The 14,932-nt window shown below is 38.9% G+C and overlaps 1 protein-coding gene across 1 annotated transcript in view; it reads left to right on the top strand.

Annotated features, from left to right (window-relative positions):
- The first annotated feature begins 5,588 nt into the window (after positions 1 to 5,588).
- Positions 5,589 to 14,932, top strand: part of adcy9 (adenylate cyclase 9) — a 50,328-nt gene continuing 40,984 nt past the window's right edge. The window contains exon 1 of the mRNA XM_041982141.1: positions 5,589 to 9,591. Coding sequence (XP_041838075.1) covers positions 7,707 to 9,591 — 1,885 coding nt within the window. The 5' untranslated portion in view covers positions 5,589 to 7,706. The remainder of the gene's footprint in view (positions 9,592 to 14,932) is intronic.

Below are 14,932 nucleotides of genomic sequence, written 5' to 3'. Positions count from 1 at the left end.
AAAAAAAACAAAAAAGAAAAAACTTGGAAGCAAATCACTCTTGTCTGTGTCTTTTAATAAGATCCTTAATAAGCGACATATTCTTAAAATCTCCTAATGCAGCCTTTGTGGTTTTGTTATCATCCTTGCTATTGCATTAAATAGGTTCATTTGCTTTGAAGAGGGCATATGTTGTAGTCTATATGAGTCTTAATGTTGATTTGGTTAGTTTACAAAAACTCTTTCGATAGATTCCAGATATCAGAAACAAGAAGATGCAACAAAATCAACTGATGAGAATCATTCAATAACAAATATGCTCCATTAAGAAGAAGTTACTGTCTCACAGTATTTTATTAGTTTGATTTATATTGCATCCCTACAACAGCAACTGAAAATGTGTACAGTCAGTTACAGCCTCACTATAATAATGTTGCAAGTCATACAGTCATCAGGTATACACATGGGGGACGGAGAAAGAGGAAGGCTCAGCTAAAAACACTCTCGAAGCTACTGCATGTCTTTACATTCATTTATCAACCTTAATGAGTGTATATGTTTTTCCTCCATTTTATAATTCACAATTAAAAGAATAATTAGAGCTAATTACTACTGGGTCTGGCTGTAAATATATTAAGGTTTCTTTATAGCTCCAGTTATTCTGGCAACAAGATTTTGTAATAACAATATTACTCCAATCTCAGAGGAGGTAGTAATAATTTCTGTTTGTTACCACCTTAATTTAAGACAGTGTTTTTCTTTCCATATATAAACAAATCAATTTGGAGATGGAAAAAGTGAGTCTGATTTTATGATAACTGTAAAACAACAATAACTCAAAGCAATTCTCTTTCTGTAAGGCAGCTTTACATCATTGTGGAGAAATTTTGGCTCTTTTTCAATAATGTTGCTTTATTTCATAAAGGTTTGTGTGCATTTATTTATGTACAGTTCTTGTCTTGGTCTTGTCACAGCATTTCTAGCAGGCTGAGGACTGAACTTTGGACCATTGCTACACCTTAATTCTTTTCAGCCAGTCTGTGGTAGATTTGCTGGTGTGTTTCAGATCATTGTCCCGTTGCATGACTCTGTTCTGGTAGGGCTTTAGCTGTAGGACAGGGTGACTCTACAATACTTTAGGTTTACAGAGGAGTTCACGACTGGCTCACTGACTGCAAGGTGTCTGGGTATTGTGGCTGCAAAACAAATGTAAATCCACTATCCACCCTCTTACTTTAGTCGACAAAGTGTATTATGACGAAAGCACCTTCACTTTGGTCTCATCTGTCCAAGAGACATTATTCTACAAGTCTTGCGATTTGTTCAGATGCAGCTTTGTAAACTTAAGTCGGACTGCCATGTTTGTTTTAGAACAAAAGGCTTTTTCTCGGCAACACTTGCAACCAAGTCGTACGTGTTGAGTATTTTTTTTACTGTGCTGTCATGAACTTTAACATAATAAGAGGGGTGTGTAGGAGATGTAGCTCTTGGGTATTTTTCAGTTTCTTTGAGCTTGGGACATCCATCTCTGGGAAGACTGGTAGCTGTGTTGAATGTTTTCTACTTGTAAATCCTTCACAAATTGATGAGCAGCAACAATTGTTTCTCAAAGATCATCACCAGCTACATATCAATTAATCAAGAGTATTTGATTAGCAGCACCTGACTTAACTTATTTAAGACCTTGTATGGACCAAAAAAATTTTTTTCTTTTTAGTTTGCCCCACTGTATAGAATTTTTCCATTTTAATATACTTCTTCTTCCAACGACTGCTAATCTTTATTATTATTATTATTAATGCACTTTTATTGCTTTCTGCACTCTGCTGAAATGTTTTATGTAAAGCACTTTGAATTGTCTTGTACATGAAATGTGCTATACAAATAAATTTGCCTTGCCTTATTTCAGAATTGGCTATAAAAAACAATTAAGAACAATTTTAAAATAAATAAATAAATAAAGCAATGCGTGACCAATAAAGATTTTGACTAAATGATTGCAAATAAAGTAAAAAACACAAACACACATCTTTACAAAATGTCCCAATGAGCCGTCCAGTAGCTGTTTGGATATTTTCCAGTTTAAACATTAAAATTTGTACAATAAACCACTTAACTGCTCATCTGGGAAAACTCCATCTGTTTGATATGAGTGGAGTTTCATCTTCGTCACTAATCTTTTTGGAGGTTTGTTGGGTGGATGCACCTCCCAACAAGAATGTTTCCTCTCATTCTTAAACATCTTGATTAAAATCTGAAGCTTTGCTGCAGCAGACACTAAACTCTGAGGTGAAAAGTTCATTTCTCCACATCAATGTATATATGATACCACTTCTTTTTGCTTGACAAGGCATGGACACAACTGTTTATACATGTTATGCCTTTAAACACACTTTTGAGCTTGTATTTGCTGAGCTGACACACCGTGCTCCCAGGCACAGTGTCAGCCCAGACTTATCAGCGAAGCTTTATCAACTCCTCAAACAGTCCTGTCCTGTAAGCTCTTGAACTTAAGCATGAACACACCACCCACACACCCTTTACACACACACACACACTTACTTGAGCAAAGCACAGAGGGTTAACTTCATGGAATTTAAAGTTTAAACATCATTGCATCTTTAAACATCCTCACCCACACTGAATCAGCACTATAAACCTTTATTACCTTGTTTACTTTCTTACTGTTCACCTGCTGTTTAAAATCTCATCACTTTACAACCTCTAGTTAAATATAGCCTGGATACACCAAGCAAGAATATATTAGCTAATATACTCCATCTCACATCCAACTTACCTTTGACAATAGTTTTTTTTAAAGCAGCAATAAACAAAAATGAAACGTAAAAAAAGTACATGTATCTGAGTTAGTCAAGGCTAATTTTTATCAGTAGTACTTTTCCGCTATGTCATCAGGCATCCAAATTTTATTAAGTAAAAGAAAAAGTAGTCCAATTAAAAGACCCTAATAAAAAGTAAAATTAGCAAACCACTTCATTTCAGATAAAATCAACGGATTATTAAATGACTGTGTTGATTCTCGAAGCTTTTACTTCACGTTGTGTTTAACTGATGATGCCTTTCTGATTAATTGCAGAACATAATTGCACTGATGAGATGTAATAAAGGGGAGAAACCAGCTAACTAAGCTCTCCTGTGTGGGATTGCAGACTACTGTCTTCTCTGACTGCTCTCCTTCTAACTCTGTTTGTAGAAGATTTCAAACAGAACAAACCAGAGGATAAGGAGTTCAACCATCATGCCTTGTAAATTTAATGAGCAGGGTATATTTCTCTGGAATATAACAGTGACAAAAACTGAATGGATTATTATCGTCTGATTGAAAAAAATGCTTATTTGTATAATGATAAGGCTGAACTGAAAACTGAAGAGTTATCAAACTATAGCTAATTTAATAGAAACTCACTGAATGAAAACAAATGTTTCTTGCAGAAAGTCTATGATACATGTTAAATTTACCAAATGGCGCTTTAGCTTACTACACCCCCTTAAATGTGGTGCTAAAAACTGCTACCCAAATTTCCCTGAGGACTCTCCAAAGGGATTAATAAAGTATTTCTATTGTAAAAGTTAGGTTTTGAGTCTAAATACAAATTTAAATATTTAGTTTATTATAAACCTATGCATTTGAAGGTTTTTCTGTTAAGTTTTAAAACTTTATTTTTATTGTGTCAAAATTTATTTGAAGACTGGACTTTTTCACAAATACCTTTGGCAACTTTATCTATTCATCTTTCATCATGAAAGTAAAATAAGCCCTCAAAAGCTTGCATTCACACAGCTGTGGTATTAAACAGTTATGTTCTTCCATCCACTGGAAAATATTAACAATGATAGGTGTTTCTAAACTGCATTTTTAAACACCTGTCTTGTACAGTACACTAAAATGCATGATAATTGGAAACTCTGGGAGAACTCTAGGAAATTCAGGAAAAAGATGCTTGAAATGAATTCTCTGTCAGGAAGGGTTTCTCCATCTGCCTTTCATCATGAGCACAGATCTCCATCAAATGTGACCCCTGTGTGAAAACAATTTACATATCTTTATTTGCAAAAAACTATATATATATATATATATATATATATATTAGTTTCAAATAAATAAATAAATGACGTGTCAAATGTATCCAGAATCCTTTGTTGTATTTTTGTTTTATGATGAGTCAAATGTTTGACAGCTTTGGACTGAATTTTTAGTAGTTTATTTGGTACCTGAACTGTTTTACTTTGGGGCCATACTGTCATAATTTGTGCAGAGTGTGTGGTTTAGTATGGTCTTGTTTAAACAACTGAAGTCTTCCTTTAAAAAAGACATCTGAATGACTTTGAATGTTGTATATATACAGGATTATATATATACACTATATACACTGTTGAACCCATTCCTGACTTTACTGAGAGAGCCTAATTTCGCTGACCTACACTACACTTTCAATTTATTTCATATAACAAGCCTTTTTTTTTTGCATTTTCTTGCTCATGTACTAACTTCTTTGCAGCCACTTTGAAGTCTAACATTCATTAATAGAATTACACAGACAATTTGAAGTCAAGCAGTATAGACTAAGTCCAGCTATTAAGAACAAAGTACAGCTATTACTGGTTCATTTTTGGGTGAACTTGACATGGTGTTTATCATTTGCAGAGATGTTGCAACCACAAATAATAAATAAATAAATAAATAAATAAATAAAAGCAGGTTGAACATTCCCTGAGGGTTAACAATTTTCTTTATTTCATGTTTTTTATGTTAGCAGTCCTTGTTGAGTGCAAAGGAATGATCAATGTCAACAGCAACATAAATCGTGCAAACAATTCAATATAAATGCTAAAATAGTCATTCACAAGCGACTGAAAGAAGCCGAGCTCTTTATTGAATCACCAAACATCAAGTTAAAAGATAGGGAAGCAGGGAAATATCGGAAGTCAAAGTCTACCTTCAAATTTCAAAGTCTACCTTCAAATTAGATTCAATAATACTGTGCAGTTAGCTATCTCTGCTATCTGTTAGCAGACAGCTAACAAATCAACTCTTAATATCTGTGATATGCACTTCTACATATATATATATATATATATATATATATATATATATATATATATATATATATATATATATATATATATATATATATATATAGTTGAGTTATGTATTCTACTCCAACTAGCCTACACATTTCTGTAGTTAACATTAGCTTCAAATGAAGCTAGCTATCAAGAACGGTACTCATTCTCTCGATCTTCAGTGGTAGCAACATGTATTTATTCGCCTTCTATATATCCTAACTGCTGTCTAACTGAACGTAAATACAACAAGTTGATAGAAAGTTTTAGAATAAAAACAAATACTGCTACTTCTTTAGCTTGCCAAAGTGTTATGTAGCATATTTAGCCTGTTTACGCATAATTAGGAAAAAATTGGTTAAGAGTGGTTTAAACATTTTAATATCATTGTTTGCCTAGTTGAAGGCTGGACCGGAAACAGTATTTTCCTTCACTGCGGTGTGCTTTACAGATCTCACCACCCCACACAGCCACAACAGCTGGGGAAGGATTTCCCACCCAGTGACAACGAAGAAGGTGGCAGTTACATGACTGAAGATATCACGTTCGCCCGTATAAGACCGAACATAACAGGCGTATAACTCCAGCTGTGACTGCGTCTGTTCAGCGTCCAACTCCGTTTTAGAGCTGTAACAAGGGTGACAACCAGCAACGGACGGAAGAGGACGCACCACAGCCAGAGCGCACAGTGTTGTGTTTGTTGGACACATGGATTTCAGCGAAAACTAGTACTATCCAGACCTAAGGAATTGGTTGAGATAAGAATATAAGGAGCGCTTTTTAATCATCCAACCGAGAAGAGCCAAGTTGCTCCGGATTTTTGTCCGTCTTTGCACCAAGGGAATGCGGAGGGAGGAAATCCAGTCTCAGCTCCAAATAAGCAGAGACTCTTAACTGAGTCTTCTCCAAACACAGGAAATACGGCCTGGGAAGAAAAAAAAAGTTTGGGAGCTTTTGGGAACGAGAGGGGGCCTATCGCTGACGCTTTGCATGCGTTTTAGGTTACGACTTGACATTTTTACCATAACATTTTGGTAGTTAGTGTTCCATCTGTCCTACAGAGGAAGTTGTAGAAAAGCATTCCCATTTTACATGCTGTTGGTGGTGTTATTTGCAAAAGTTTTGATCATCACTATTTATAGACCAGCCTGTTCCGACCGAGGCTGTTCCTCAGAACTGTAGCCTATGTTTTGCCAACTGCGCGCAACAAGTTGCAGACACTGTCAGCAGAGATAAACCTACGCCAATTTGGGGCAGTGGATGGAATTTTCTGCTCTTGTCTTTTCGGACCATTCGTCTTTGAATAGCGCATACCCCTCCCCGAGCCCCTCTTTGAAAAGCAAAGGGGAAAATAAACGGTGGAGATCCGGAGAGGGAGTTCAGGAAAGGACGGGGCTGCATCGGTGGGAATAGGCCTGTCTGACAGGCCTTCAATGATTTGGGTCTTGGGCTGGACAGGGCAAAATAACTCGGTCACGAATTGTTTAGTTTTTCTTCAAATTCTTTTTTCTTTCTTTTTGGAGTGGCCCGTTCGAATAAAGATGGAAATTGAATGTAGGGGAATAAGAAAGGGAATTCCTTCACGCTTTGAGCCGTGTATGAGAATGGATGTAGTGAGAGGTAAAACCCATTTAATAACAGATCATCCATTTTTTTAATTACCTGGATGAAGTGGTTCTTCTCATTTCAGACTGGCATGGGTTTTAATTGAAACATTTACTGTGTTTAAAGATAACCACGCTCGATAAAATGAAGGGAATTCATAAACTCCAAACACATTTTTATTTCAAGACTGGTGGTCGTTGATAATAACAAGATTTTGGATGTGTTTTAACAGGGAAAGAGGAGTGTAAATGGACCATTTATCGCGTATTTTGTGGAGATAAGAAGGACATTGTAACTTTTACAGCCAGCTGTTGACAGCTTAAATCAGTATCTGCACACACGATGAAACCTTGGACTTGAACTGTTTTTTTTTTCTTCTTCTTTTTCACTCAATCAACCTGATTGAAGGATGAGGGAAGAAACTGGCATTTTTTCCTGACGTTACCTAACTTTATTGTGTCAGTAGTATCAAAACCTTGCGCACATCCACAGGAGATCATTACCAGTCGTGTAACGTCAGGGCTGACTTGATGAAGAAAAACCGTTGCATCACTAACCAGTCTTTTCCGAGAAGGATGTTCAATTCAGGAGGCAGAAAGAGTGATGAGTGTTTTTACCGCAGCTGGAGAGAAAGCCGGGCTCCTACCCAGAGCCTCTTTGGAGAGGGATGCATGTAATGTGAGCACTGACGCAAAACCCAGACTCGGATAATGGTGTGCTCAAGAAACTGGAACGGCGCGTCTTATGTGAGTGAGTGAGTTGAGTGTGCAGGCTGCTGTGTGCGTAGCCAATACGTCTGTACCGCGCTCACCATTCATGCAGTGTGATTATTCTAACGAACACCTTCCCTCGTCTGCCTTGTTTTGTCACTCCGTCACAGCCGCCTCCTCCTTCCTTTTCCGCGCCACGCGTGCACACCCGGCGCTCGTGCACTGAGTCTAATTGCCTGAGCGCCTTCAGAAGATATTATTATTAATATTTAACACCCCTTGTTGCACATCTCCCTCTCCACTCGTTTCCGCGTCACACCAGTCAACATGGCCACTCTTCAACATCACCGGCAGCTTCTTATGCATGGCACGGAGGTGAGCTGCGGCTCCGGCGGGGATGGGGCTGTCACCGTGCGGATTACCAACAACTCCCCACACCTGCATCAGCGCGAGCCACCCAGGGCTGCCAATAGTGGAGCAGGAGGAGCTGGAGGCTGTGGGGGTGCTAATAAAGTGAACCCTAACCTGCACAAATACAGCATCTCCTCCAGCTGCAGCTCTGCAGATTCCAGACCGGCTGTGACCTCCACTTCGAGGGTGAAAAGAATACCGCCCCTGTTTGAGCGTTCTGCCGCCCAGTGCTGGGACCCCAAGTTTGACTCTCCTGTCCTGGAAGAGGCGTGCCAAGAGAGGTGTTTTCCTCAAAAGCAAAGGCGGTTCCGCTATGTCTTGTTCTATCTAGCTGTGGCAGCTGGACTCTGGGGGGTGTACTTTGGGGTCAATAATGACCGCTGCTGCCCTACGACCTTCCTAGCACCCACTGCCTCGTTTTTGGCCTTATTAGTGCTCCTCTTTTTGTTCACCTTCACTCAGCCATATTCATGGTGGTACAACCAAACCACCTTGCTCCTGATAGCAGTGACCTTTGCCATAACTTTGGCTCCACAGATACAAACTGCTGGTTATACTGAGCTGGAGTGGGCTGGTGGTGGGAATGCCTCATATCACTCCTTGAAGAATGTGGCCTCACCTCAAGTCCCTTGCATCTCCCCTGTTGGCACCTTTTCTTTGTGTATGGAGGTTCTTTTGTTATTATACAGTGTTCTCCATGTCCGCCTGTATGCTTCGGTAATGCTGGGACTCCTGTATTCTATATTGTTTGAGGCATTAGGATGGCTTCCATTGCTTCACAGGAGTTATGACACAACTGGACATGTGTCAGGGTTAGTGGGCACTGACTGGGAAGAGGACACACTACGCTGGCTGGGCCCAGCCAAAGGCCTACTACACTTATGTGCCCATGTCATTGGCATCCACCTGTTCATCATGTCTGAAGTACGTTCCCGTAGCACATTTCTAAAAGTGGGCCAGGCTATCATGCATGGCAAAGACTTAGAGGTGGAAAAGGCCTTGAAGGAGCGTATGATTCACTCAGTCATGCCAAGACGAGTTGCAGACGAGCTGATGAAGCAGGGCGATGACGAGGGTGGTGGCGAGAATTCTGGCAAGCGATACTCCTCTGGTGCCTGCTCTGCCTCGGCTGTCACAGTGGGTGGTGGAGGAAGCGGCGGAGCTTCTCAAGCACAAAGTGTCATGAGCTCCAAGAATAACCCTCACAACAATCACAAACGCAAAAAGACCTCGATCCCCAAAGGGCAGATCATATTTAGGCCCTTTAACATGAAACGGATGGAGCCTGTCAGCATCCTCTTTGCAGATATTGTGGGTTTCACCAAAATGTCTGCCAATAAGTCAGCACCAGCTTTGGTGGGCCTTCTTAATGACTTGTTTGGACGTTTTGACAGACTCTGTGAGCTAACTTTTTGTGAGAAGATCAGCACTCTGGGAGATTGCTACTACTGTGTAGCAGGCTGTCCTGAGCCCAGACCGGAACATGCCCACTGCTGTGTGGAGATGGGTTTAGGCATGATCCAGGCCATTGAGCAGTTCTGTCTGGAGACATGTGAGACTGTTAGCATGCGTGTTGGTGTTCATACAGGCACCGTCCTGTGTGGCATCTTGGGAATGAAGCGCTTCAAATTTGACGTATGGTCAAATGACGTTAATCTGGCGAACCTGATGGAGCAGCTGGGTGTGGCAGGCAAGGTTCACCTGTCTGAAGCCACCGCCAGATTTCTGGATGACCGTTATCAGGTTGAAGACGGGCAGGTGGCAGAGAGAGCTGGGCAAAGTGTGATGGAGAAACTGAAGGGTAAGTGACTTTAATAGTGTTTTCCATATAATTGCTTTGCATCAAATGACACAGATTACACTGACTAATAATTACCTTGAAAGAAAAATGTGCAATAAGGTTATATTCAGAGTTTACTGAGTTGTGATGACATGTTCGATACTGAATTTGGGATCAAGGCAAGTTTATTTGTATTGTACAATTTAATGACAGGGAGATTCAAAGTGCTTTACAGAGACATTAAAACATAACACAGGAGAAAATAAGAAGCATAATTTGTCATTAAAAACAAAACAGAAAGGAAGAAGAAAGACTGGTATAATAACAGTATGTGAAACATCATTTAGTTTCAAAATTTAATCTTAAAACAAAGTGCTAATTAGGACTAAAATAAGAACCCTATTGAAATGCAGCAGAGAACAGGTGGGTCTTTAACATGGATTTAAATAAACTGAGTGTTTCAGCTGATCTGAGGCTTTCTGGGAGTTTGTTCCAGACATGTGGAGCATAGAAGCTGAATGCAGCTTCTCCATGTCTGGTTCTGACTCTGGGAACTGATAAAAGACAATATCCAAATGACCTGAGGGTTCTGGTAGGTTCATACTGGGTAAAGAGGTCACTGATGTATTTTGGACCATTCAGAGCTTTTTAGACCAGCAGAACTTTAAAGTCTATTTTCTGACGGACAGGCAGCCAGTGTAAAGACCTCAGAGCTGGACTGTTGTAGTCCACTTTCTTGGTCTTATTGAGGACCTGAGCAGCAGGTCTACAGGTAGATCGGTAAAAACACTGTTACAACAATCAAGCGGACGAAAGCTGAAAGTATGGACTAGTTTTTCCAGGTCCTTTTGGGACATCAGCTCTTTCACCCTTGAGATATACTTAAGGTGATAGTAGGCTGACGTTGTGATTCCTTTAATGCATTTTTCAAAACTGAGTCCATCCACACACCCAGATTTCTGGCCTGGTTGGTGGTTTTAAGGTGTATAGAATGAGGCTCTATGTTGATCATTAATCTTTTCTCTTTGGTTCCAAAGGCAATCACCTCAGTTCTGAGTAAATGTGTACACCTTAGCACTTGGTCATCAGGTCTGACTTGGGGTCATTGCATGTTTAGATTACACTGAAAAATGTTATCTGACCAGCTAGTCCTGTTAAAACGGTGTAGCAGCCTCAGCAGAGATCAAGCTGTTAGACTAAGAGATTAGAGCACCAGGAAGAGGAACGTAGTTTGGGTTATATCAGTTGGATACTGTTCAACATTTCTCAACAGATAGTTGACATGTGGAGCTTTCAGTACATATATCATGTTATTGCTGAAGTTTATGTTTTACCCTACTCATTAAAATCTCAATCATACTGAACTGTGGTACTGTAGGGATAAATACAGCTTGTAAGTGTTATATTTTGTAGCAGAACGCCACAGATATGTTTTGAATGACACAGAATTGTGCCTCTGAGATTAGAACCTTTAATCTCCAAATACAACAAATGGATTTGAAATCCTCACAGCAGACAAATGTTAGCAACTTGCATAATAACAATATTAATGGACGCTACCAGCTCAAGGATGACAAGATAAGCATATATTTTTAAGGGAAGGCTTAGATATGAAACTGTGACTGATGCAGAAAACTGGCACAGTATAATGGATCGTTTGATAAGGTTGTTTGGATGAAGACAAACAAGGTCAGTTTGGCAGCACAAAGCCTCTCGGGTCTGTTTTAGCTCTCACCCATAGCAGTTTTTGGCTCATGTTCCTGACTGGTTGTGGCTTGTTGTTGCGGTTAGGTCGCATGAGCTGAGATTGCAGTCAATAAGAAGAGGACTGGATGGATTTACTGTTCTGAGGGAGTCTATTCTGCTGGCTTCTGCTGGATTAAACAGGCGCTCATCATATTGTGCCCACCACCTGTAGGAAAAGTAGTAGGAAGGTGCAGAGGCCAAAAAGACAACAGAAGGCAGGATAAAAACAGTGCTGTGTGCCTGTACGCAATTTGTTCAGCATTAACAGGCAATTCAGTTCATGAATAGAGGTTAATGGATCAGAGCATTTACTTAGAGAAAAACACAGTTGAAATGTATTTGTGTTAATAATTTGTTCAAAAATAATAATAGAAAGATAAAAGCACATTTAATTTTTAAACCCCTGGCAAACAAAAAATGTGGAATCACTACTCTTAGAGGCTGTTCCTTCATTTATTTTTGTAGGATAATGAACTAACTATTTTATCTAACAGCTTAACATTGTTGCTTTGCAAAACATGCCTAAGAAAAGAAAAGTAAAAACATATTTAATTTCACATTGAATTGATCTTCATGGGAGGGCTTCACTAATGACAAACAGTATTCTTCATTTATCAGGTTAAAACTTTTTTGTATAGCAAATGACAGATGAGATTTGCAGAATTAAACCTTGATATTGATCTTTTTTTGAAAAACAAAAAAGAACATTTTATAATAAATATATGTATGTAAAGAAAGGTTTTAATGCTCTGCTCTGTGACAATATACATGACCATAATGAACAATAACTTAATGATCAAAATACCTACTTTTGCACAGTGTAATGAGAAAATTGTCTAAAATATCAAAGTACTGTCATGCATTTACTTTAGAGGTAATACCTGCTATTGTCCCTGGGCCTTTACCCATCATTCATTGCCATTTTTATCTCTGAGTGTGGAAATTTGCTTGTTCTTTTGGGCACCAAACCAAAGTTCCAGCATCTTGTCCTTGCCAAGTGAAGATTCAGAATTGAACACCACTGTAGCTCACTGTAACCCTATTTTTTTTGTTTAGCTGTTAATGATGGTTTAGAAACAGCCACAAATGTTTTGCTGATGTTGAATTACCTTCTTAAAGGAGTTTTATCATCCTGTCTGTTGTTTTAACTGACAGTTCATATGTTGGTACCGTGTTTCCTGCCAATTAGACAAGTGCAACTCTTCATTACGGTCTGCAAGAACTCTTTTAACTGCAGACTAGTTTGCATATTAAAATAATATATGTTTTTATTTTTAATGCAAATAACAAGGTATTTCCAATAATTTCTTCTCTGCTTGCTTTGCCATTAATTCAGATTTTTTTATGAAGTTTTAAAATGTATATTTTACAAAGCCAGAATCTTTAACTGTCACATTAAATAAAACAACTGAATAGACATCCTCTTGAAATGGTGACTCCGTATTATTTTGCAAGGAGCTGCTCTACACAAGGGATCTAATAGGTGGTTTGATAATTCATCTGTTTAAAATAATAAGCATTTTGATGGTTATGGACTTTCAAATACCAAAATTTGCTTTACTTTTTTTCTCTTTTTAACTACTGCTGACTAAGTTAAAGTGGGGACTCAGGTTATCACTTTGGGCATAACATGTTGAAGCCCTGTCATTCTTTAATATCCTCCTGACTACCAGTGGTTCAGATTTGTCCTCTGTGGGGGACATTTGTAAACTTGTAAATTTGTGAATATCTCCCACCCACTGCATTCTACTGAGTTAACTCCTTTTGCTATCTACAGAGGACGTTTAGGGCTTTTCAATGATACCAAATGTGAAGGGGTGGGGCTTTGGTACCTTTTGGTAACAAAAAAAATGTGATTGGACAGTATTTTTTTTTCCTGGTAGTCAAGAGGATATAATTAATCTTGACAAATTATCCGTAATCACATTTACCTTTGCCATTAAATATGTATGCACACACTCAAAATACAACATGCAGTTCTGCTTCAAATAATGTAACTAATCTCTCCAGCAGGGAGTTCCTCGTGGGCTCTCTAATATTAGGTCGCTTGTGAGAAGAGACTGTCTGTTCTATTGTCAGGCCTTATATCAGAGTGTATTCACACTTGGCACTAAATGGTGCCATCACTCTCTATTTCCAGACTGGTGAACGGTGACAGAGTGAGATATTGACAAGAGGTTTTTGTTGGGGAGAAAAGAGGAGATTGAATGGCATTTAGTTTCCCACTGAAAGAGAGAGGAACATTTCCTGCTCAGGGCATGAGATGGCACTGAACGCTTTGATCCAGACAAACAATGATTTGCATTGTTTTGTTTTTTGTTTTTTTCTTTCACAGAGTTTTTTAATTGAGATATAAAAATAGTATTGAACACTGACTGGTGCAATAATTGCTCTGTGACAGTGTTAATCTGCTCATCTTAAATGCTCCATTTGACAGAAATTTGTCAATATGCCAGATTGTTTCACAGTAAAAAAAAAACAAAACAAAACTTTGAGTGAGCTATATAGTAAGGGATTTGTCTTCAAAGCTTTTTTGAGAAATCTAAACTTAGTGTAACTCAAAGTAGTATCTTAAACGAAATTAAATTAAATTAAATTAGGCCAGATATTCAGTTCGTGTCTTTGAGCTGAAACAACTCATGTTAAGTTGAAAATATTTCTGAAAAATTTGTGACAACTTAGGTCAACAGGGTTGCTTCAGCTTTATTGCTTGAGTAAGGACATATTTACTCAAAGATAGTCTGGGGGACTCATTTCGATTGGATGGGAAATTTACGAAAAATTTCCCACCATCATTTGGTTTGGTTTGCTTTCACACTGCACTTTTCTGAAGTGGCTCAAACTGCCTGGACAAAGTCATGCAGTTAAAACAGCTGCTCGCCAGGGGTAGAATTCCCCAAAATGACTGCTGACCAACAAGAAAGAAGAAAATCTTGCTCGTTGATTGGCTCTTTCATTGCAAGTAAACCATGGAGCAACACCAAGTCTACGAAGTCTTAAGGTTTCTGTTTTTATTTAGTGTTCAAACCCAATAAGGTTTTTACCAGAAGTTTCCAGTTGTCCAGTATGAGCAGCAGAAGAGACGAGTTGTCTGACATGTTTTGCTACAAAAAGTCCTACATCACTTCCTCTCAGTGGTTCACTAGATGATCCATTTTCATTCACACTGCAGGGTTATCACACCAGGATTCACTTAGATGTGGGGTAAGAATTCCTGTTTTCAAGTGGACCAGAATTTGCTTCTTTGGTCCGCACTATGCGCATTCACACTGCTCCAAATGAACCATACTATCTGTGGAACTGGGCCAGGGTTAGTTTGAAGCAGACCAAACAATCCCCGTGTGAATGTGCCCTAAATCTCAAAAGTCTGTATTCCATCCATCTTCTATACCCACTTATTCCAGCGCAGGGCTCACGTGGGGCAGGAGCCCTTTTCCCGAAGAAAGGCCAAGTCTCAAACCAGGAATCTTGTTGCTGTGAGGCGACCGTGCTAACTACCACGCCACCTTGTTGCCCAGGAAGTCTGTATAAAATAATTCAAATAGCCCTTAAAAATCACATTATTTATAATTTCCGTATTAAACATTTCTATTGCAACATCATCACAGGCTGTGTC

Source organism: Melanotaenia boesemani, chromosome 4 (assembly GCF_017639745.1).
Source record: "Melanotaenia boesemani isolate fMelBoe1 chromosome 4, fMelBoe1.pri, whole genome shotgun sequence".
Lineage (NCBI taxonomy): Eukaryota > Metazoa > Chordata > Actinopteri > Atheriniformes > Melanotaeniidae > Melanotaenia > Melanotaenia boesemani.
Note: the sequence above shows the minus strand (reverse complement) of the source record. Positions and strands in the feature narration are given on the sequence as shown.